The sequence below is a fragment of the Mustela erminea genome, chromosome 4 (assembly GCF_009829155.1).
Source record: "Mustela erminea isolate mMusErm1 chromosome 4, mMusErm1.Pri, whole genome shotgun sequence".
Taxonomy (NCBI): Eukaryota; Metazoa; Chordata; class Mammalia; order Carnivora; family Mustelidae; genus Mustela; species Mustela erminea.
The window spans coordinates 71,553,531-71,576,966 of NC_045617.1; the positions used below are offsets into that span (position 1 = coordinate 71,553,531).

The following is a 23,436-nucleotide window of genomic DNA, read 5'->3' on the forward strand; positions in this document are numbered from 1 at the left end:
GTGTCACTGTATCTCATTCACAGCTTAAAACTTTGAGATTTGCTCCAGCATTCTACAGAAATTGGTATGACGAATGGCACCATTGTAATCCCAAGTGTCAGTCTCAAAAGCTTCATTTTAATTGGCCTCTTTGGGTTAGACAAAACTAGAGTCCTTTGTAATATTCTTATCCTTTGGCTCCCATGACATCACATTTATTATTACTATTCTTCTGTTCTTCTTCATTTGGTGTGACTTCCAATCTTTCCACATAATGATGCACAGTGAAAGGGACAATATTGTAGAGCACACTGGGATGAACCTTGAGAATGCTCACCGTTGGAAAAGACGAGCCCAACTTGACCCTGCCTGGCTCCCCTGAAGGTTGAAGGGGGTTACTTTCTCAGCAATCTTGTAATCTGTTTATAGCACAACAGTTATCTATCTCTACTCTGCAGGGCTTTTTCTTCTGAATTTCTGACTGGCACCTAAAACTCACCAGGTCAAAGGTGACTTTGATGTTTTCTCCCCCCTTAAACTTGCTTCTCATCCTATTTTACGTTGGTGGGAATCGGTAGTTTCTTCTGCCAGGTGACCTGGAAGCCGTCCTTGACTTGTCCTCTATCATTACACTCCCAAACCAAACACTTCTAAATCTTTCCATCAGGTGTCTTACTGATCTTACCTATCGACTTTAAAATAAGAATTGAACTTTGATTCTATTACAGTTTACCTGCTTTGTCTCATGATGTTTCCATAGGTTGCCTTGATAAGAATATAATGAATATCATATATAATATCCAAGAAGTCTTCACGGGTCACCGTTCTACTGATTCGAGGATCATCACCATAATATTTCCATTCTTTCTGTTAATAGGAAAAGAAACCACTTTGATGAAACTAAACGCAAAACCACTGGCATCCTTGCACCAAACTAATAAGCTCACCTCTGTCATTTCGATTTCATGCCGTGTCAGTTGGCCAATTAGAGGAGCAGCCATGTGCCTGACGATAATTCTAGCATGCGTCGGGGTACCACCTCGAATGATAACTTGAGGATTATAGGTAGAAAAACCTGTCTCTTCCCGAGCCTCAAAATAGATTGCGTACTTGAGTTTGCCGCCATAGGCCATCAACTACCAAAATAAAATGAGGAATGAGATGTCAGATAAAGCCCCAAATGGCGTGATTCCAAAAACATATCTTACTTTGTTCTCCTATGACTTCAAAGTTCTCGTCCTTACCTTCTTTCCTTCAAACTGTTCTGGAAGCTTCCAATAATAAGGTTCCAAACGGAGTTCCTGTCTCACCAGGTCCATGTGTGCCACAATCTCTGGGTGTTGAAAAACAATGCCTTTGGTAGTGGTGTGCTGCAGGGCCTCATCTACCAGGGGCAGAATGGTCTGCTCAGGCTGCAGAGTCACCTACATGGGCATCAAAACACAGCAGGGGCTAAGCTCCAATCCTTTGCACTCCTTGAAAACTAAGTTAGGGACCGTGTGTCTCTCTGTAGCCCCATTCTTGATCTGAGGAGGTGTTGTGATGAGAAACAAAACTCGTGTCACATGAACCACCGGGGTAGGGGATGAGTCTTTCTGCCTTGTTTGCACAGTAAGAACTACAACATCTGTGAAAATTGGTCTTTTACACTAATAAAAGATAGAACTTAAAAGTGGGAAGAGTTAGAGAAAAATAAAAGTAGGAATGAACACGCTGCCCCCCTAAAAGACTGTGATTCTCTAAGGCAGGTTCGAGGGAACATGCAACAAGTTCTGGTTTTCGTGACTGCCTTAGCACCTGACCGCATTCATGCTCGGGGGCCCTCACTCTCAGGGATGCAGCTTCCGCCCATCCCTAGACTATAATGCCTCAGTTGCAACATCTCCCTTTCGCCCTTGGCATCTACTTCCTTATCAACAATAAGTGAGTTATTTTTAGGACTTTAAAAAAAAAGGCATTTATCCCAACTGTCTAATGTCACAGGCCCCAGTTCTAAATGTGCACATGGGAAAGGCTTCTGTAGTTGTTTTCCTATTGCATCCTATCCCTCAGTGCCTGGCTGAAAGATACAAGCAGGAACTGACATTGTACCATTACATGGCTCAGCGGTTCCTTACTCACCCACGTGCGGATCAGTCCTTTTGCTTCAGAACACTGGGTAGTAACCCCGAAGCAATAGCAGTTGCTGCAGCCAAGTGGGTTCTTGGCATCAAGTCCAAATTTGCCCGGCCGGCACCTATCACAGTGGATGCCTTCTACATTCACCTGAAGGGAGAGCAGAGTTCCTCAGGGTCCATAATGAGATTATGAGAAAAATAAGCTTGAGAATGAGTAATGCTTCTTCTTAATTAACCAAAAAGAAACACTGAGTAGGAGACTCACATCTCAAATGGCACATGTAGTTAAGTTAATTTCATTGTTAGGATTTCAGAAGTCTATAAAGGGCTTTGTTTATACATAAATACATTGCAGAGGCTACTGTGTATTGGTTTTAAGATCTAAACAACACATTTCCTAATATCCTCTGTGAACAATAGGAAAGAGTCAGGAGAATTTCAAAAGTAAAACAGAGACATTGATTCCCAGTGGTGTGATACAAAGTTGTAAAAAACAGGCAGGGTGTTAAAATATAGGCTTATAGAACTATCATTCTACAGTGTATATATGCACACCAAGTGCATATTAAATACGATTTATAATTATAATATGTAATAATACAGCATTGGACTTTGTGTTTTGTCTGGAGGCTTCAATGGCAAATGCTGCCATTTCCCTAAATTTGGAAGACTATTTTAATAATCACTTTCTGGATTTCATTTTCCTATGTCCTCCGTCCCTCTAGCATAGACTTTTTTCATGAAGATACCTCTGACACAGTATTCACTGCATTTATCCTGGGACTGATTTTTAGAAATATCTAAGGGGGAAAAATCCCTCTTATCCTTTTTAATTGGCTGTTTTTCTACATCATTTAACAATATTAATGAGCTGAATTTTGCACGTAGTCACTGTTTGTTATGTCAGTGTTTATATGTGATGAAATTTTACTGAACTTCCACAGCAGTAAATATATTTTTCAGTGTACAGTGATTATGGATTAATTTGAAGAGAAATGGTTTTTTAGAAGCCCTATTATCTAGCTGTGATTTTTCTCTGATGATGCTTAAGAGAACATTCATTTTTTTCCTTCCCAAATTATTCCTGTTTAAGCAAAGCAAATATGTAAAGAAAAATTCCACTTTATCATTAAAAATATATCATCTCTATCGACTGGAAATGAAGTTGGATTTGGGTTGAAAGTAAGTTCTTAGAGAGCGGTGCTTATCTGTACGCAAATGAACATATATGAATAAAAACTGTGTCTGGCAATGAATTTTTGTTTATCTATTTCTTTAATGTAGTGAAGCGTGAGTCATGACCACTGAGTGAAGTCAAAAGTGGCCAATGGAAAGAGAACCCAGGGAAGGTTTTTCCTTTAGTGTATTTTAACAACCACACCTTACAGGTGCACTGCCCAGTCTGATCAATACAGGAGCACTTTTTAGTCTCTGAGTCACAGGTCCTGTCATCAGTCCCAGGCAGGAAGCACTCGCAGGGACTGCAGTGAGGGTAATTCCAGTGACCTCGGTTGCACTCTGTACATCTGGCACCAGAGAACTTGGGGTGACAGCTGCATTGGCCCGTGTTTATATTACACTGGAAATCCAAGGATCCTACTGTGCTGCAGTTACAAGCCTATGGAGGAGATAAAAACAGCAACCATTAACACCACTTCATGGAAAATAGCTTAAAATTTTAATTTGAATGTTTCTATGCTTCCATTAAACACATATTCATCATGTGTCTATTACATGCTTTTTACTGTGCTAGTTTAGTCACTTGGGAAACACCACTGAACATAACATTAAAACTGCTTCCTGCATTTACTAAAATAGATGAGGGTCCATAAACCGTAATCCTACTGAATAAAGAGAATGCGTGTTTTTTTCCTGTCTTTGTGGCAAGGAGGAGGTAGATAGGGTTTTCCTCAACCACTTTTTGTTTTGAAGACTGAACTTTAGACCAGTCATTTTAACTTATGATCTCATTTTTACAGAATTTAAGCTGTAAAGAGACTTTTCTCAGAGTCTAACAGAGGGAGACAAGTGAGTAAATACATATACAGCAAAACGAAATAAGAATTATATAATAGGAGAAGTGTAGAAGTCTCCGAGAACATACCAAGAGCGCCAAACTAGATTTGGGGAAGGCAAGAGAACTCACGAAAGTGACATCTAGCTAGAATGTTGGTTTCTGGCATTTTGTTTTGCAGACAAGCCTGATTTGAGGTGCTTAGCTGGTAACTTATTTTCTTCTTCCTAGGTCTGCATAGGATTATTCTCTTTATTTACATAATTCAAAATTTTGCTAGCATTTTTAAAAGTTTGAGTCTTTTTTTTTACTAATATACTGGAATCTGATGAGTTGTTTCAGTTTGAGAACTGTATTTTTTCATTTTAAATTTATTTTTGTTTTTTTTCATTTAATTTTATTTTTGGTTTTTGCTTCTGTCCTCATTTTCCCATTTGCTTCTTCAGGATCACCTACAATTCTCAAACTACACCGCTTTGGTCTGTCTGCCCAGTCCGTGATATCTTCATGTTCTCTGCAACCGTTTTCCTACTTGCCACTCAGACCTGTTGACCATTTTATAGTGCACATTTTCCACAGTGAAAATTCCATTGTATGTATTTGCCACCAATGCATTTTTAATTACACTACTGCATTTTTAGCTGTATTTCCATAATTTATTTCACCTACCTCAGTTTCAATTTGTGCTCCTCTGTGTGTCTTTTCGTCCTATATTCTTTAAGTCTTTCTGCTCTTGATTTATAGAGCTCATCTCTCATAACGATTTAATGAAAATGCCAAGCACATTTTAGAATGCCATTTAGGATCTTGGAATAAATAATTTTCAGAGATCAGCAGTAGCAAGGATCAATCTACTGTCTCTGAGCTCTAAATTCCCTCCTTCCTTGTCCTGCTTGATGATACTCTCCTTGGTCCCTGTAGACATTTCTCTGTGATTAGGTAGCAAAATGTTAAGCTTAGTCAAGAGTGGGTCCTGGGGAGACCTAATAAGGCCATTGAGGTCTTCTGTTCTAGTTTCTGGTTCGTCATTACCATTGTCATTATTATTATTTTACTTTTTAGTATGAGAGCCAAGTAGTTCAAAGAGAATCTCAGCTGGCCAGTCTCTCCCTACTGGCAGCTGTCTGAGAAGCTTTGGTCTGCACACGTGCTCTGACCATGACAAGCATCTCCAGGATGCTCACATCCTACAGCAATGGTGGACAGCATCTACAGACCAGCCCTTGTCGACAAACTCTGTTCACCCTCACTCAGCCTAAAAATAGTAGCTACTCTTTTATACCTGTTACTTCAGGTCTCCCTATATCCTTCTTTTATGCTTTTTGAGTAACTAAGCACCTTTAACCAGTTAACAATTCTTTATATTCTACTTTTCCTTTTTATTTATTTTTTAATTAATTAATTTATTTGACAGAAAGAGAGTCACCACTAGGCAGAGAGGCAGGCAGAGAGAGAGGGGAAAGCAGGCTTCCCACTGAGCAGAGAGCCCGTTGCGGGACTCAATCCCAGGACCCTGAGTTCATGACCTGAGCGGAAGGCAGAGGCTTAACCTATGGAGCCACCCAGGCGCCCCAATACTTTCCCTTTTTAAATAACTGTTACGGCTTCTGTCTTCCAAGGAAGTCCTGACTTGGTATCCACGTGGGTGCCATCTCTCTTTGTGTCCGAGTTTTCCACCATGCAGTGTTTGTTTGTCATGAATGACTGGATTCTTTTTGGTACTGTTATATTATCCTTCTCAGATCTCTATCTGTGTAGCTCTATAGAAGACTTCCATGCATTACAACTTGCCAGATTCCCAGATCCAAGTCTGGCTGGATATCCCTTTGCAGTTCTCACACTTTCATTGCTCAGCGTGATCCCTATATCCACTACTACCGGGGATATTCCTGCTTCTGCTTTTGCCAACAGTAGTCTACTTATGAGACGACTCTTTCTAGGATGTGATGTACAATCACCAGTTTCCATCTATCCTCTCTTTCCTGTCCAAATGTTTGCTGAAATACCTTCACAGATTCTGATATTAAAATAGTCACTAGGCCTTATTATTTTTGGTTTCTTTATCATTAAGTATTTTTATTTCTTCAGTGCTATCCAGTGGAAAAAAAAAATGCTACTCTAAGTTATTTTAACCCCAAAATCCAAAATGTGATTATTTATTAAATTATAAACATGGACATAATTGCCTAAGCATAGTATAACCCACTGCTGTCACCATAAGTAACTCATCCTTATAGAAACATCAGATGGAGAATGAGATTTCAAAATAAGAATAATTAGGGGTGCCTCTGTGGCCCAGTCAGTTAAGCACTGACTTTTGATTTTGGTTCAGGTCATGATCTCGGAGGTTATGGGATGGAGCCCTGTGTCAGGCTTCATGCTCAGTGTAGAGTCTGCTTGTCCCTCTCCCTACCCATGCTCTCTCACTCTCTCGCTCTAAAATAAATAAATAAATAAAATCTTTAAAAAATAAGAATAATTAGTTCTTTCACCTAAATGACTTTTCCTTGACTCACTTAAAGAAAATGGGCCACAATCAGAAACAGAAAAGTATGATATGTTATGGAAATTATAGTCATGCAATACATTTTAAAATGTCTCATGAGACATTCTTATCCTTTAACTAAAATATGAAATGTTTGCTACCCAATTTATTATATAACACCAAAGCACTAATTCTTAAAGACTAGATGACAGTCCAAGTAGACATTGGGGCCTTTTCAAATCAGGAAGTTTATTCAGGAAGTTATAGTGGAGAATAAAAGGGACCATTAACCATATGTTTAGATAACACTATAGCCAACATCAAACTTAAATCATAATTAGATGTAATGTTTGTTTAGCAATAGAGGATTTATGCACTACTCCCCTGCTAGTGAAAGATGGCAGGCTTTGTATTCTATTCCAGTGAAAGCTCAAATGATGTGTATGCTCACACTTCAGCACAGAGAAATTACCCATGACACAAAGAAAAAGAAGCTATAAATCTCAAATCACTGTTCATTTAGATTATAATCACCCAAATTTTTCAGTAGTAGAATACATGCTCATAAATATTTGTGAGAACTCTATGAATTTTTTTGTAATTGTTAATAATGATGAAGTGTGTAGCTATTCAGAAATTCAGATTTTTAACAGTGGTTCAAGGTAATCAAAAATTTTCAATCAACTTCAATCAACATAATGTTTATTCAACGACCAGTAAAAATAATGGTATCAAACACAGAACTACTTTTTTAAAGGAAACTTGGTCTATATTCCATTTTGATTTATATCCTGATTAGATATCATCTTTGAGGTGCCTGGGTGGCTCAGTGCATTAAAGCCTCTGCCTTCAGCTCAGGTCATGATCTCAGGGTCCTGGGATCAAGCCCCACATTGGGCTCTCTGCTCAGCAAGGAGCCTGCTTTCCACCCGCCTCTCTCTGCCTGGCTCTCTGCCTACTTGTGATCTTTCTCGGTCAAATAAATAAATAAAATCTTTTTAAAAAGGCATCAGCTTTAATTTCAGGAGATTATTAGAGTTTGGCCACATCACAGGATTTTGTGGATAGAATGGAACCCTCTTAAGTTTCTTTAGGGTTTATTCATGAGTCCAAGGGATAGGATAGATGCTTGGATTCATAGTTGAACATGCAAAAAGTCAGTCATAGAAACTGACAGCACTGTTCATACTCACAAAAAGCTTTGGAACTCTTGAGAAGTTTTTGTTTTGTTTCCAAAAATGTACTTGAAACTTAACAGTGCCATTGGCACTAAAAAAAATGTGTCCTGTATAGTTTTTATTTAATCATATGACTAAATGAAGTCATATCTCTGAACCTCCTTGAACAATCATCAAAATTCTTATTTTCCTCTAGATTATGTATTCTGGACCAGTGCATTCAAATGCTTTATCATATATGTAAAGATGATTAGAGTCTGCATGTGTGTTAAGTCAGCAGAAAAAAGAAATAATTTACAGCTCTATAGGGCACTACCATGGAGTCAAACAGACCAAATTTGGTCATCATGTTCTAATATTTCTCAGCCCAATGTGACTGATTAGAATGACTCTCACTAACATCAAAATGACCTTATTTAGTGCTCTTAATGGACAGTCAACCCTAATCTTATTTGACCTCTGTCTTGTTTTAATTTTTAATTTATTTTAAATTTTAACTTAAAAAGGTCCAAGATTCATTGTTTATGCATCACAACCAGTGCTCCATGCAATACGTGCCTGTCCTGCATTTAATATGAGAAAACATTCCCTCTTTTTAAACAGTCTTTTAGTTTTTAAAGCACTTACATGGTTTATCTTCTTTTTTTAAGCTGTCAAACTACAAAACCAAAAGCTAAAAAATGAAAACTAAGAAACAACTATTATCAGACAGTGGATGCCAGGAAGCACAGGACTGTGATTTCTAGAGAAGGAAAGCAAATGAAGCAGGGCAGGAAAAATTTTCTAGGCTGTAACCCAGAGTTTGGAGAAGCTGAGATAGAATTGATGGGGCCAATAGAATATTTTCCTAAAAATGAGAAAGTCATACACAGAGAGTATTCCAGAAATCTGCAGAAGGCCCTTTAAATCTTTGGCTGAGTACCGATCTGTGTATCATGAGATAAGAGTCTATGTGGATGAGGGGGAAAAGAAATTGGAAAGCCATAAGCTGAAAAAATTCCTAGAACTCACAGAAAGCTTGAAATAATTCCGATTCCCAACAGCCAGAGTAGAAAGACATAGTAATGCACTTAGCCCCTTAGTAGTGGAACTAAATGACCCTTGGATTAAAGCCTGCTCTAGACCCTCTCTAAAACAAAACAAAACTCAACTAAACCAAAAACTTAAAAGCAAAGCCTAAAAAGGTCCAAGCATCAGTGAGTATTTAACCTGTTTGCCAAGGTAAAGTTCAATACTCTTTAAGGGAATAAAGTGAAAACCAATATGCAACAGTGAAAAATGTACACCTGGCATCTAAGTCAAAATTATCAGGCATGGAGAGAAGTAAAAAATATGATTGATAATCAGAAGAAAAATCAACCATTAGGAATAGTATTAAAATAAAAAAAATTGTGTAATTAGCAGATAATCATTGTAAAAGCTAATATTTATAAATATTATTAAATATTCTAGAGAATAAATGGAAATGTGAATATAAGGAGAGAAATGAAAGATATAAAAATATCCAACTAGAAATTTTACAGATAAAAAAATGTGAAATGAAAAAATAATATAACCAATTATATTAAAAACAGATTAGACACCACAGGAAAAAATATTAGTAGACTTGGACACTTAACAGTAGAAACTATCAAAAATGAAGAATACAGAAAAAGTAATAATGAAAAAAATAAACACAATCTCAGTTAGCTGTGGAAAAATATAAAGTGGACCAACATACACATAATGAGTTCCAGAAGGAGACATGGAGGAAAAGAACAGCAAAGTATTTGGAGATGTAATGGCTGGAAATGTTCCAAATTTAGTAAAAACTGTGTTCCCACAGATCTAACAGGTGCAACTCACCACATGAGAAATAAACAAGTAAACCACAAGAAGACAGAATAATCAAATTGCTGGAAACCAGGAATTAGGATTTTAAACCTAGAAAAAATATCTTTGAAAAATGAAGGAAAAATACTGTTTTTGAACACACAAAACTGAAATAATCATTGTCAGTAGACCTGAAATACTAGAAGTTATAATAGCAATAATTAGGATGTAGCTAATGAAAGAAAAAAACATGATATGAAATAGTAATTTGTCTGTAACAAAGGAATGAAGAGCACGGGAATTGGTACATGTGGAAAAACAGAAAAGCAGCATTCTTGCCTTTTAAAAAGATAACTGACTATTTAAACCAAAATCCTAAGATTATAGTGTAGGATATATAATATATAGGAGTAAAGTGTATGACAAAGGACAAGAAAGGGAGTAACAAAGGATAAAAAATGGAAATCAGAGGTCTACTCTTACAAAGTTTTAAGATGCTAAATATAAAGTGTATATTAGTATTTTAGGATACATTATGAAAAGTTAAGATGTATATCACTAGATAAGACAAAAAACATAAAATACTTAGAGTTAATAAGTCAAATGTGGAGATAAAAAAAAGAATGCAAGAGCAGATAAGGCAAAACGAGCAGTGAAATGTAGATTTAACCCAATGATATTGATATTTACATTAAATGGAAAGGTTAAATAATCCAATTAAGATCGGAGCAACAACAAAGATTTAAATATATTCTATATAAAAGAAACATTAAAATATTAGAAAAGAGATGGAATTAATGATAGTTTGGAAAAATATAAACCAGACAAATACCAATCAAAAGAAAGATGGGTGTTAAGGAGGACACATGTTGTGATGAGCACTGAGTGTTATACACAACTAACGAATCGTTGAGCACTACATCAAAAACTGATGATGTATTAGATGTTGGCTAACTGAACATCATAAAATAACTTTCTAAAAAAAAAAAACAAAGATGGAACCATGGCTATATGATTATCAGAAAATTTTCAGAAGAAACATTACTTGGGATAAAGAGGGACATTTTATATTCATAAAGGCAACAAGTTTTCAAACAGATACAATAATCCTAAATGAGTATCCACCTAGTAATATTATCACTCCAAAATACATGAATCAAAACCTGAGTGGACTCAAGAAAAAAAGAGACAAATCATAAGCATTAAAACTCTCAGTTATTGATAGAATATGTACACATAAAAATTATTAAGGATAATTGACTTTTATAGATTTCATCCAATGATACCAGTATATACATTATTTGTTAGTACATTAACCAAAGTGGACACTATTTTAAGACATACAACAAATCTCTAGAAATTCAAAAAACTGAAATTATACCAAATATGTTATATGTATTATAATACAGATATAACAGAAAGATATAGCATACTTCTAATCAATGAATCACAAATAAATAATAAAATAAGTAAGAATATTTTAACAATGAAAATTCAAACGACATATCAAAATGTGTGGGATGCCACTAAATTAGTGCCTGGGAGGACATTTATAACATGAAATGCTTGTATTAGTAAAGAGAGAAGCGGGGGGAAATCGGAAAGGGAGATGAACCATGAGAGACTGTGGACTCTGAGAAACAAACAGAGTTTTAGAGGGTAGGGGGTGGGGAATGGGTGAGCCTGGTGATGGGTATAAAGGAGGGCACGTATTGCCTGGAGCACTGTGTGTTATATGTAAACAATGAATCTTGGAACACTACATCAAAAACTGATGATGCACTGTATAGTGACTAACATAAACCAATAAAGAAAAAAAGAGAGATCTCAAATCAACAATCTAAGCTTTCATCTTAAGAAACCTGGAACACAAGAGAAAATTAAACTTTAAACAAAAGAAAGAATTTTTATTTTGTGTAGTTATCAAATTTATTAATTGAAGTTGCTCATATTATTTTCATATTATTCTTTTAATGTATGCAGGATCCTTATGATGTCCCTTCTTTTATTCCTGATTTTGATTATTTCTTTCCTCCCTTTTAACTTTCTTGACCAATCTTCTTAGAGTATTACCAATTTAATGAATAATTTCAAAGAACCAGGTTTTGGTCTCATTGTCTTTTCTCTCAAGTATTTTTGTTTTTATTGTTTTTCACTAATTATGCAAACTCCTTCATAAACTATGAGAAAGTTTCCCAATCTATTTCATGAGGCCAGCTGTACCCCAATAACAAAATTATACATTAAACTACCAAAAAAGCCCCAAACTGTGAAAGAATATTCCTTATGAACAGAGACCCAGAGATCATTTACAAAATGCTAGCAAACATAATCTAAAATAATTTAAAGTAGATAATCCCTCATGATCAAGCAGGATTTATCTGAGGATTGTAAACTTGGGTCAACATTTGAAAAGCAAATAATGTGATTTACCATATTAACAGCTGAAAAAGAAAAAATCATATGATCATCTTAATAGATATAGAAAATGCACTTTGTTAAAATTGGACATATATTCTTGATAAAATTAATAGCTAGGAATAGGAGGAATATCCTCAAACTGATAAAGAGCATCTGTAAATAAAACACAGCTAACAACATACCAACATTCTGAATTGTAAAAGACTGAATGCCTTCTACTTCACGTAAGGAATAAGGCAAGGTTATTTGCTCCCGTCTGTGCAAGTCAACATTTTACTGCAATAGGTCAAGAAAGTGAAACAACATTTATACAGGCTGGAAAGGAAGAAGTAAAACTCAGTTTGCAGATGGTATGATTGTCTACATAGAAAGTCCGAATGAATCTACCAAAAATAACTAGAATAAGTATAGCAATGTTGCAGTACAAAAAGTTAAACATAAAAATAATTGCATTTTTAATGAAACAAATAACATTTTGTAAAAAAAATATGAAGCACAATAATAAATTTAACAGAACATGTATAAAACTTACACACCAAAACCTATAAAACATTGTTAAGAAAAAATTATAGGCAACTAAATTAAAAAGTTCATCATATTCATACATTGTAGATGCAATATTCTTAAATGTTCATTTTTCCCAATTCAACCTGTAGATTCAGTGTAATCCCAATCAAATCCTAGAAGGCTTTTAATAAAGAAATTGATAAGCTACTTTAAAATTTATATGGAAATGTAACAGATCCAATGTACTCAAAAGATACTGGAAATGAAAAACAGTTGGAGAGTTTACGCCACCTCATTTCACACTGTGCTAGAAAGCTGCAGTGATCTAGACAGTACTGTGTTAGTCCAAGGACAGACATAGGTCAACAAAACAGAATAGAGTTCAGAAATGTCTGAAGGACATATACAGTCATTTTATTTTGATTGAAGTAATTCAATGGGGAAGAACAGTCTTTAAAAAAATGATATTAGAAAAATTGGATATCCATTAAAAAATGAACTATAACCATTACCTCAAACCATAACAGAAAAATTAACACTTAAAGTGAAATGTGGACCTAAATGTAAAAGCCAAAACTCTAAAACTTGAAGAAAAGTATCTTTAGATATTGACTTAAGCAAATATGTACTTCTTAGAAAATAAAAAGCATGCCATGAAAGGAAAAGACAATAAAAACTAGTCTTCATAAAAATTAGATGAAGATAGTATAGAGGAAATAAAATGCAAGCTATATAGTGGGAAAAAACAGTTATAGACCATATATATGTTAAAAGACTTATATCTAGGATACATAAAGGACACTTACAGCATATTACTGAGAAAACTAATGACCCAAAATAGAAAAGATTTGTATAGATATTTCCCCCAAGAAGATATATAAATGGAAAATAAATAAAATTATTCCCAATATCATTGGACATTAAAACAAGGCAAAGATGTAAATAAACACCCCAATGAAGTGTTGGGAGGGATGTGGAGTATTCTTGTCATGAGAAATGAAATCGTATATCTACACCTATACTTTTGACTTATACACTGTGTTCATAGCAAACTTACTCGTAATAACCTCACACTGGAAATGACCCAAATGCCCTTTAAATGGTAAATACATAAGCCATAGCATCTCAGCTAATGTAATTAAAATTAAAAATACCAATTAAAAATAATAAGATACTGATAATATGCAACCGTGTGGATAAATCACAAAGGCATTATACGAAGTAAAGGAAGCCAGACCAAAAATAATACTCCCCAGAGCAAACAAGACAAAACCTGAACACCAACATGGAATATGGCTCGATTTCTATTTATTTGTAGAAGTTACAGAACTACAGCGATAGAAGGAGAAGCAGTAGTTTCCTGGTGCTGATTGAGGGGTAAGAGGAAGTGGACTATAAGGGGACACAAGGCATGGTTCTACAACTATAATCACTGATCAAAACTTACCACTTTAAATAAGTGAGTTGTATTTAATTAGTATTTCATAAAACACTGACAAAAATCCTGAACTCATCAACTTTCCTACCTAAACTTGAGTCTCCTATAATCCTTCTCGCAGTAAATAATATCGTCTAATTTCCTGAAAAGCAAATCCCAGGACTCGCCCTTAAAAAGTGTCTCTTTCTTAGCTTGCAGATCTATGAGTTTATCAAGTCAGCCCAGCAGTAATATAGCCCACTCCGTCTTCATGGAGACTCACTGACTGTGTCCACACTTTGATCATCTCTCACCGATATAACTGCAACAGCCCTTATATACGTAGCATAACATTACGGAATCTGGTCATGCCACGTTCTATGGTATGCCCATGGGAAAAATGAGGAGTCTTTCAAGCTCAAGGCTGTTAATAGGACTCCATAGAATCCTCTCAACTGCTTCTTAAAAACTGAAACCTACTTAACACGTATTGCATGGAGCGCTGGGTGTGGTGCATAAACAATGAATTTTGGAACACTGGAAAAAATAAAATTAAAAAAAAAATTAAAACCTAGTCCTAACTGGGGGAGGCAATTACTATAGATTTTTGGCAAATTCCACTAATTAGTTCCTAATTTCCTTGTACTTTGCAGATAGTTCACTGGCTTAGGTATGAAGTTATTGCTATTTCTGGTTTTATTATAATTTTCCCTCTTTTTTGGTAAGAATCATGAATGAAGATTCATAAATGTGTACTTACTTCATCATATCTCCCACAGGTAAAATGTGAGATAGTGACTGCAATCACTCTTTGCTGATAGTTCTATACTGTTTTAAAATATAGTATTGGCTTTGAAATGCCTGCCTATAAAGCTTTAACAAAATAAATTTCTTAAAATATGATTGGATAAAATAAAGCAATCAATTAACTCACCTTACAACCAGTGGTGATGCTGTGGCCCCAGGTATTAGGTGCACATCTAGAACATTTCTCTCCAATGGTATTGGGAGGGCAAATACACTGACCAGTCTTTGGGTCACAATTATTTCCCAGATGGGAACAGGCACAAGCTTCATGGATGGAAAGAATAGTAAAAGAGTAAAAATCTGATAGAAAGTACTGAGTTTATATGGGAATTTGTGCTGTTTTATTTTCCGTATCATGGGTAAGAATCCTCATTTATCTTGTATATCACAGTATTTTCCACAGAACAGTTGATCAATAAAATTATATGGTATTATTTTTAATAATTTCAAAAAGTAACATATTCTTGGTTTTTCAACTAAGTTTAAAGAAAGAAAGAAATGGAATATCAGATTCTATGCTAACTGTATCTAGATACTATAAAGTTTAAATTTTTGTTTCTATAGTTATTCTAAGTTAAAAACCAATTTTTCTATGCTGTATAGATTAATATTTCCTTCCTGCTGATGACTCTCTTTTGCAATTAAAAACCAGTAAGCGCAACAGCCCTCTGAAAAAAATTTAAAACAGATGAGTTATGTGTGTGTGTGTGCTTGTGTGTGCATATGAAGATATTTTTGAGTTTTGTTTACCACCAGCCTGTTCTTTTCAATAGATTTTTCATTTTCTTAGCTATGTGATAGGAAGAGTACAAATTTTCAAAGAATGCAAAACTAAGATTTGAAAAAAATTGTTTCAGAGGTGCTTCACACTCACCTACGATGAGCATTGTATGCCACTTATTAGCTACAGTTGACTCAGTAAGTATGTTTTAGTGCAGTGTTTCAAACTGAAGTGAAAGGGAGAAATACCATAGATTCTCGGTTTAAGACAGAAGAAACGAATATTTTAAGAAACCTTTGCATTGATTATATGATGATTAAATCTTTAAATGAAATACATTTAGAATATTTGAGTAAGTTCAGTTTTTAAGGGATCACAATTATCATTGTTCACAGCATTCTATATCAGCTGTGAAAAATGTTTAGTGTAATACTGGACATAAACACCAAATAAAGGTTAGCTGTTGTTTTTGTTATTATTATTGTTGTTGATAATTTCGTGCCAAAGGACTTAGTTTGTACATACCATTTATCAGGAAGAAAAATAGTTCACATTTTGTTCAAATTTATGTGCTAAAAAAAGTCTTGGGACGGTTCTATTCATTACCAGCAAAAAGAAATTCTTTAAGCAGTTCCTCAGAGGAATCATAAAACTGAGTAGGGAGAAGATTTGAATGATTAGCTAGTTTTTCCCTGCCCAAACAGAATGTTTGCCACAATTCAGAATACTATTAAATACTGATAATAATCCTAATAGTGATAAACACTTACATGATGCCTACATGCCAGGCAGTACTCTAAATATTTTAAAGCCATTAACTCAACTAATTCTAAAAAAAAAAAAAAAAAACCAAACAAACAAAGCATGAGCTAGATGTCATTGTTTTCTTGATTAAATAGATGAATTTTGTAGAGAGACAGCAGGACCCAGTCACTCAGCTGAGGTCACATAACTAGTTACCCAGGGAGCCACTAAACCAATCCAAGCTATTTGGTGGAAGTCATATCCTCAACCAGAATGCTATCCTGTCTGTTTGGGGCTATTTTCTATCTTATTTCTCTGGATTTGAATGCTACTAAGTTTGCATTTTTAATGTTATCCCCATTTCATGATTTTGGATAATGTTCTCTGTCTTACAGTTTCTGGTAGTGAATGTATTTGAATGCACGGTATCATTACATTAAATCACATTAACTGAACACGTTAGTAAGAGTTGGATTTAAAGAACAGTAAATTTTAGGGGCGCCTGGTTGGCTCAGTTGGTTGGGGGTCCAACTCTTGGATTCAACTAGGGTTGCGGTCTCAGAGCCCTGGGATTGAGCCCTGCCTCAGGCTCTGTGCTCAGCTCAGAGGCTGCTTGAGATTCTCCCCTCTCCCCATTTTCTTTCCCCTCTGCTCCTCCTCCTGCTCAGGCTCGCTCTCTCTCTCTCTCTCTCAAATAAATAAATAAACAAAATCTTTAAAAAAAGAAAAATATATTTTAAAATACAGCATTTTAATTTTTAGTATATACAGATATTGACTTAGAGATCATATATAGATTCTTAGAAGATCTACAGTTATAACTTTCAGAATAACATAATGGCTTATCTTTATGATACAAAGTATATATTGAAAGTGGTTGAGAATATCCAAAAGGTATGGTTTTAAAAACAATTCAAAAGGGGTGCCTGGGTGGCTCAGTGGGCTAAGCCTCTGCCTTCAGCTTAGGTCATGGTCTCAAGGTCCTAGGATGGAGCCCCACATCAGGCTCTTTGCTCAGTGAGGAGCCTGCTTCCTCCACTCTCTTTGCCTGCCTCTCTGCCTGCTTGTGATCTCTCACTCTCTCTCTCTCTGTCAAATAAATAAATAAAATCTAAAAAAAATAAAATAAAATATAAAACAATGTGAGATATTACTCCTGCCACTTCTTACATTAATTTGCTACAATGGTCAATAATGTTTTTAAAATCTTACCATGCATTTATCATGGTACTGAGAGGAGTATCATCAGTGTTGAATCAGTGAGTTTAGTAAGCAAAGGTGATACCTAGTGAATGTTGGAATAAGAGTCAATTCCAAATTAGTGGCATATAAATCAAGGTTAATGTTCAATCTTCACTTTCATCCGTAGTATGCTGATTCCTATTTTCTTAACTCATGATTTGTGGGAAGAACATGAGAACACTTCTTGTGGGAAATCATGGTTACAAATCTTCCTGCATTTCCCCAAGAACTAGCAAATACCTAGCACTAATTTGTTTCTTTCTTGGACCATCATAGATTTCAAGGAACATGAAAGTAGATGAAAATGTATTTTTTGTACCTGAAAATGGTATTCACTTCTCTGATCCTTGTACCAGTTTTGCAATAGGGAAAGGGAACACTGAACTGCATTAACTTGAGAGTGAAGTTTAAACTAAGAGAACGCTGGCAAAAGAAAAACTGAACATTTGACTTTTAGGCTATAGCAGCCGTTGAGTGAGTGACTGGCGGTCACAGACAGGGAGGCATACAGCAGAATTGAGACCTGCTGATGGATTTTCTGAGTACTTGCAAGCTGTTATTTATAGGGCAATGTTTCACAATGCAATATACTTTTAGCTTATTTAAAAGAAATATACATTACTTATTAGTTTAAATATTTTGGATCATGTATTTGTTGTCAAGGTGCCTTTGCTTTCAACTCTGGGAATGCAGAAGAATGAATTGCTACAGTTGCCAAAATGCCAAAACCAGAGAATGAACGCGTAGGGCTTAGTTTTCTTTACAGACCTGTGCAGCCTCCTTCTTGGAAGTTGAAATAGCCACGGGCACAGCGGTCACATTTCTTTCCTGTCACTCCAGGTTGGCACCAACACTGACCGCTTTCTTCACAGTCGAATGATTTCGACCCAAAAGAATTACAATTGCAGGGAACACACCCCCTCCCCGATTGTAGGCCAAAGGTTTCAGGCTGGCATAGAAAAGGAAAGAGAAAAATTAAACTTAAATTAATTAACTCATTATGAAACAAGATGCACAACACGAAAACGTAAGGTAGGAAAGAGGAACCTATGGGTTGTTGAGGTTCTTCACTGATGTTAGGACAATGAGGTTGTAATTTGACTAATGGATCCTTTTCTACAAAATCCAAAAAGAAGAGTATGATTATTTTAAAATTTTATCAGAGTTTATAGCAGAATTAGGGTACTATCCTTCCTGTCTGCTATGTTTTCACCAGTCTTTCCTATACTTTCCAAGATTTTAACAGTAATGTGGGGAACTAATCTAGGAGGTGTTACTTATATTTTAAGTGAAACATTTACTTGTTTCATTCCTAATAATCTGAATTGATTAATTTGAGACCTTATGAACTCCTTCTGCTTGTTAAAAATGTTTTCTATATTATTGACCAGAAGCCTACAGTTAAAATTAATGTTTTTCCTCTAATATTTGATCTAATTTTTGTCATCTCTCCATAAATACTTCTAATTATCATTCTAGGGCTTACATTATAGATATAACTTAGAGATTTATGCCTATGCTGACAAAATAATTGGTTTACGAACATCTAGGTTCTAGGGTTTCATTTTAACAACTAAAATTGATTTGAGAGGGCACATATCAAAGCACCAGATTAGGTAGATGAAAGAAAACTTTTATTCTCTGTTGAGTTATTCTTAGGCATATCTCTTATCTATGCATAACAAATAACTTTCTATGATCGGTTTTCATTACCAGCTTTGGCTTGAAGTACATGTTTTCTGACCTACAGTGACGATGTTAGAAAGTGTGGATGGATTAAAAATTACCTCTACTAGAAAAATGAAAAGTGCATATCCTACTTAAAGTACAACAGGGTTGTATTTTAAAATATGAAGTATGTCACGTTATTATGGTATTTTAATCTGGGAAATTAGTCTTGGTAATTACTTCTTTGTAAAAAAATAATTCCTATTTGGGATTATTAGACTTAACAGTTACTTCCTGGTATGAATAAATCTTGCTATTTAATGGGAGCCACCCAAAGAGAAACAAATAAGGCTCATTATATATTCTTGCCATTATTGTTAACAGTATGAAAAACAGTTCTAGAAAACAAAATCACACTGAAAATTACTCTCTTAAAATGAGTATAGCTAAGAACATTTTTGGTTTTTAAGTATAAAATGGGTTGATAGAGTTTAATAATCATTTAATCTTTGTATTTACTGCTGGCTTTATTTTTATTTCCCGTTCAAATTCAGATGTCATCATATTATTAAAGAAGAAAGTGTGTTTGTGGAATCACTATATTGTACACCTGAAACTAATGTAACACTATATGTTAACTCTACTGATACTGAAACAAAATTTAAAAAATAAATGAAGAAAGTATCAGTTCTAACAAATGGCTTAACATACAATTTTGAAATTAAATTTCACTATATAAGGAAAGATTAAGACATATATGCTTTTTATTTATAATATTATACCTGACCTAGAGAAATAATCAGAAATTGAGAAAATGGGTTAAAGTATGAGCATGCCCATTACAGTATTATTTATGAGAGTAACTTCTCAGTGTTAGAAAGTTGAATGAATTAAATTAAATTTATAGCATTCATGCCATAAAATAATATGCCAACATTAAAATCCTGTTTTGAAACAGTTTTAATGAGAGGAATATGCTTAGGACATAGCATTATGCAAAATTTCAAAAAGCAGAATACAAAATTATATACACACTTTTATTCCAATTATATACCTCTAACGACACACATATCATTCAGGCACACACAACTAGAAACATATGTACATAGAAAAAAAGACTAGAACATACTACATTAAAATTGTTTTTAAAAATTCAAATCATAAATATATTTGCATTTCTTATGCAAAGTATTTTGCATATATTTCCTAAATTTTCTTAACTTAGATATCTGAATTGTAGAGAAAATACGTTAAGTTCATCTTTATTTCTTAAATTTTTTTTCACTTGGCATATCTATGTATCTTTAATAGATATATCTATACAGTATTAAATAAACTTTCAAGTCATAGTTATTAAGAAAATTTCAAAGTTCATTATGTAAAAAAATGTAAGAAAAAATATCTCTACCATACTTTTCAAATATTTAAATAATGTAACTTTGAAGAGCTAAGTTACACTATAGAAACAAATTTCATCAACAAAATTTTAATGAATTTAATGTACAAAAATTTAATTCAGAGACTAGGGAAAATTTTTGTAGTAAACAAATTAAAAAAGTAGACATTCCTAGTCAGTCATCGAGATTAATGAGGTAGAATGAACATGAGAAACAGTCCCTACCCAGTGTCAATGAGAAGTCTGATGGTCTCCCAGAAATTATTTTCACTTGGGGTAATAATGACCATGAGCACTTATGTATTGTGCCTGCTGGGTGCCAAGCATTGTTCTGAAGCCCTTTGCAAACATGAATTCATTTAATCCTCCAGACAATCCCGGGAGGTAGTTATTTCCATCACCTTTCAACAGAGTGAGGAAACTGAGGCCCAGAAAGGTCAAGTAATTTAATTGGCAGTGGGAACGAGGTGGGCTGACATCCTCCAGTTTTTCTCTTGTGGATCCACTGGAGAGCTCACCCCAGGACATGCTTCTCCCAGTCAAAGACTGATGACAATAAATTACTAGAGCCTTCCTGCCCAATCCAGGATGCCTCTCTAATGGCTAAAGGGTGCTCGGGCACTCCCCTTTGGCCAGGCAAGCATTTGGCATTTTGGAAGAATCCTTCCTTTTCTCCTTTCACTTCCATCTGGCCTGAACCACAGGAGAAGTCTCCCTGCTCGTTATGCTCTCTCCTCCTTCATCTTTTATAGGCATTTCCTCCCAAAATCTCTTCACATCTGCTTCTTGAAGGATCCAACTGACAAAAACCCTACACAATGGGTCCCACTATAGATGAAGCAGGTGAATTACAGAAAGAGTGAAGGAACAGTCTTACAGCTAGGATGTGGTAAGACTGGGATTGGACCTGAGGCAGTCTGGTGTCAGAACTAGTGTTCTTAAAATATCAACAAAGAACCTAGAAATAATGCTTTTTTTTTTTCCTTTTCTATTCCTTTGCTTTTTCCATTACTCTCACCTTCTTCTATCCATTACCTGCTGCTCCCCCACAGGCTGTCATTCTTTTCTGGCAAGTCTTGTGTCCTGTAACTCTGCAGCAAGGGTCCTGGACCTGGTTTTCCTCCTTCCTCCTTCTTTCCCTCCCCTTCCTCCCTTTCTCTCTTCCTTTCAGTATTTGCTTTCTTTTGCCTTTTAAGATGGGGGCGGTGGGGTGCTAAACTTCTGTAGTAGAAAACATGCTTCCTTACTTTATGTATGTGGTATATTTGTAGGATGTGAAAATGTGTGACTTGTGGTAACTATGGGCAAACTTATGATGTGGAAAAGTCTCAAAGCCATCAATTATGATGAAATGTTACCAGAACAACAGACCAGTGGGCTACATTTTCTTGGGAAAATCACTTTCTCTGCTAGATATCCCTTCATTTGTTCATTCATAGAAGTCAATTTGCTCCAAATGATGCCTGCAATTCCTCCCACTTCTAAGATCATAGACTTCTACAAATAAGCTTTCATTTCTCCAGATCCATGGTTAGTTGAGACTTTTATGAAACTTGAATATACTTTTGTACACCAATAGGGGTGTATTTTGAGCCTGGGTGGCTCAGTGGGTTAAAGCCTCTGCTTTCGGCTCAGGTCATGATCTCAGGGACCTGGGATAGAGCCCCACATTGGGCTCTCTGCTTGGCAGGGAGCCTGCTCCCCCCGCCCCGCCCCCCGCCTGCCTCTCTGCCTACTTGTGATCTCTCTGTCAAATAAATAAATAAAATATTAAAAAAAATACACTGATATAGCTCCTTCCAAAGGCAAGGCTGGAAGCAGGAACTGCCTAGTGTTTACATTTACAGCTGGCACACTGAGCAACCACGACTGGGGAACAAGGCCATCGGGGAAGGTCCGCTGCAGCACACGGAACACGACATGCGGAGGCATGAGCCATGCACTGCCTCGGGGATTACCGGAGTGGGGGCCCGATAGGCTCCCCGAGGGCACCCGCTGGAGCTGCTGACAGCCCACCTCTGAGGAGGCCCCAGCACCCGCTGCGCTCTCTGTGACCGCTCCTCCTGCCGCTGTGCCTGCATGCTGAGGTGGCACTGTCGCCCTACGAAGCCAGATTTACAGGCACATCTTCCTGTCCCATCACACCATGGCGTCACAGAGCCAACGGGATTGCAGTCACACAGCACACAGAATTGCTTCTCTGGCTCCCACCACATACTGGGCTTTAAAAGCCAACAGAAAATAGAAACAAAGGAACAAAAGAGCATTTGATATTATTCAAGAGATTGACGCAGATGATATTCTCAAACTGACTATAGAGAGGCCGCTTTGCCATCTGAGAAGTGCTTGTTCTGTTGAACAGTCTTTATCACCAAAATACATATTTATAAGAAAGAGGTAGTGTGGCTCCGTCACCCTCGTGGAGGGATTGAAGGTGCTTGCCATCCGGAAGGCAGGGTGATATGTTCAAGAACAGAGAGCAACATATTTGGACTCTTTTATTTCCTTTTAGAAAAAACAATGTCTCTAAAAATATGTGGATTAGCTTCTCTACTTGAAACTTCAGTTAAGTAGAATTTGCTAAAAACAAAGGGTGTGATGCATTTCATTCTGCCAGCGTAAGAGCAAAGAGTGTTTTACTCACCATAGACTGGGACTAAAATGGTGCTCTATTTGTTTCAAAAACATCTGAATTGCACAAATATTCCACATATTCACTGCCAAGGAAAGATACATTGAAGGTCAAAAGCTAAAGTTCAGCGATTTTTTTTTCTATTTTGGAAAAAGCATTTCGATGATCCCAGTGCTGGTACATATAGAATTGGATGATCCTGAACTCCTCTCTCCATATATTTACTACGCACATCGTTGAAGGCTCATGAACATTTTTCCAGGAGGAAGTGATTCTTCATCAGCTCCTGCCCCTTA

At 35.8% G+C, this 23,436-nt stretch overlaps 2 protein-coding genes across 6 annotated transcripts in view; both read right to left on the reverse strand.

Annotated features, from left to right (window-relative positions):
- The window catches only part of LOC116588466 (laminin subunit alpha-2), a 640,912-nt gene that overhangs the window by 227,823 nt on the left and 389,653 nt on the right, over nucleotides 1-23,436 (reverse strand). For all 5 annotated transcript variants that reach the window (XM_032339558.1, XM_032339559.1, XM_032339557.1 and 2 more), the window contains 7 exons: nucleotides 18,213-18,393; nucleotides 14,865-15,001; nucleotides 3,478-3,714; nucleotides 2,101-2,244; nucleotides 1,224-1,403; nucleotides 927-1,115; nucleotides 713-846 (listed from right to left, as the gene is read on the reverse strand). In XM_032339558.1, coding sequence (XP_032195449.1) covers nucleotides 713-846; nucleotides 927-1,115; nucleotides 1,224-1,403; nucleotides 2,101-2,244; nucleotides 3,478-3,714; nucleotides 14,865-15,001; nucleotides 18,213-18,393 — 1,202 coding nt within the window. The remainder of the gene's footprint in view (nucleotides 1-712; nucleotides 847-926; nucleotides 1,116-1,223; nucleotides 1,404-2,100; nucleotides 2,245-3,477; nucleotides 3,715-14,864; nucleotides 15,002-18,212; nucleotides 18,394-23,436) is intronic.
- LOC116588469 (cadherin EGF LAG seven-pass G-type receptor 2-like) lies at nucleotides 18,403-23,424 on the reverse strand. The gene is made up of 2 exons (XM_032339562.1): nucleotides 22,467-23,424; nucleotides 18,403-18,560 (listed from the first exon to the last, which is right to left on the reverse strand). Exons 1-2 carry the CDS (start codon nucleotides 22,773-22,775, stop codon nucleotides 18,546-18,548), a joined length of 324 nt encoding a protein of 107 aa, XP_032195453.1. The 5' UTR covers nucleotides 22,776-23,424; the 3' UTR covers nucleotides 18,403-18,545.

What these genes read in the sequence shown, in the direction of transcription:
- LOC116588469 (XM_032339562.1), bottom strand. Translation starts at nt 22,775, where the DNA reads ATGCTCTTTTGTTCCTTTGTTTCTATTTTCTGTTGGCTTTTAAAGCCC.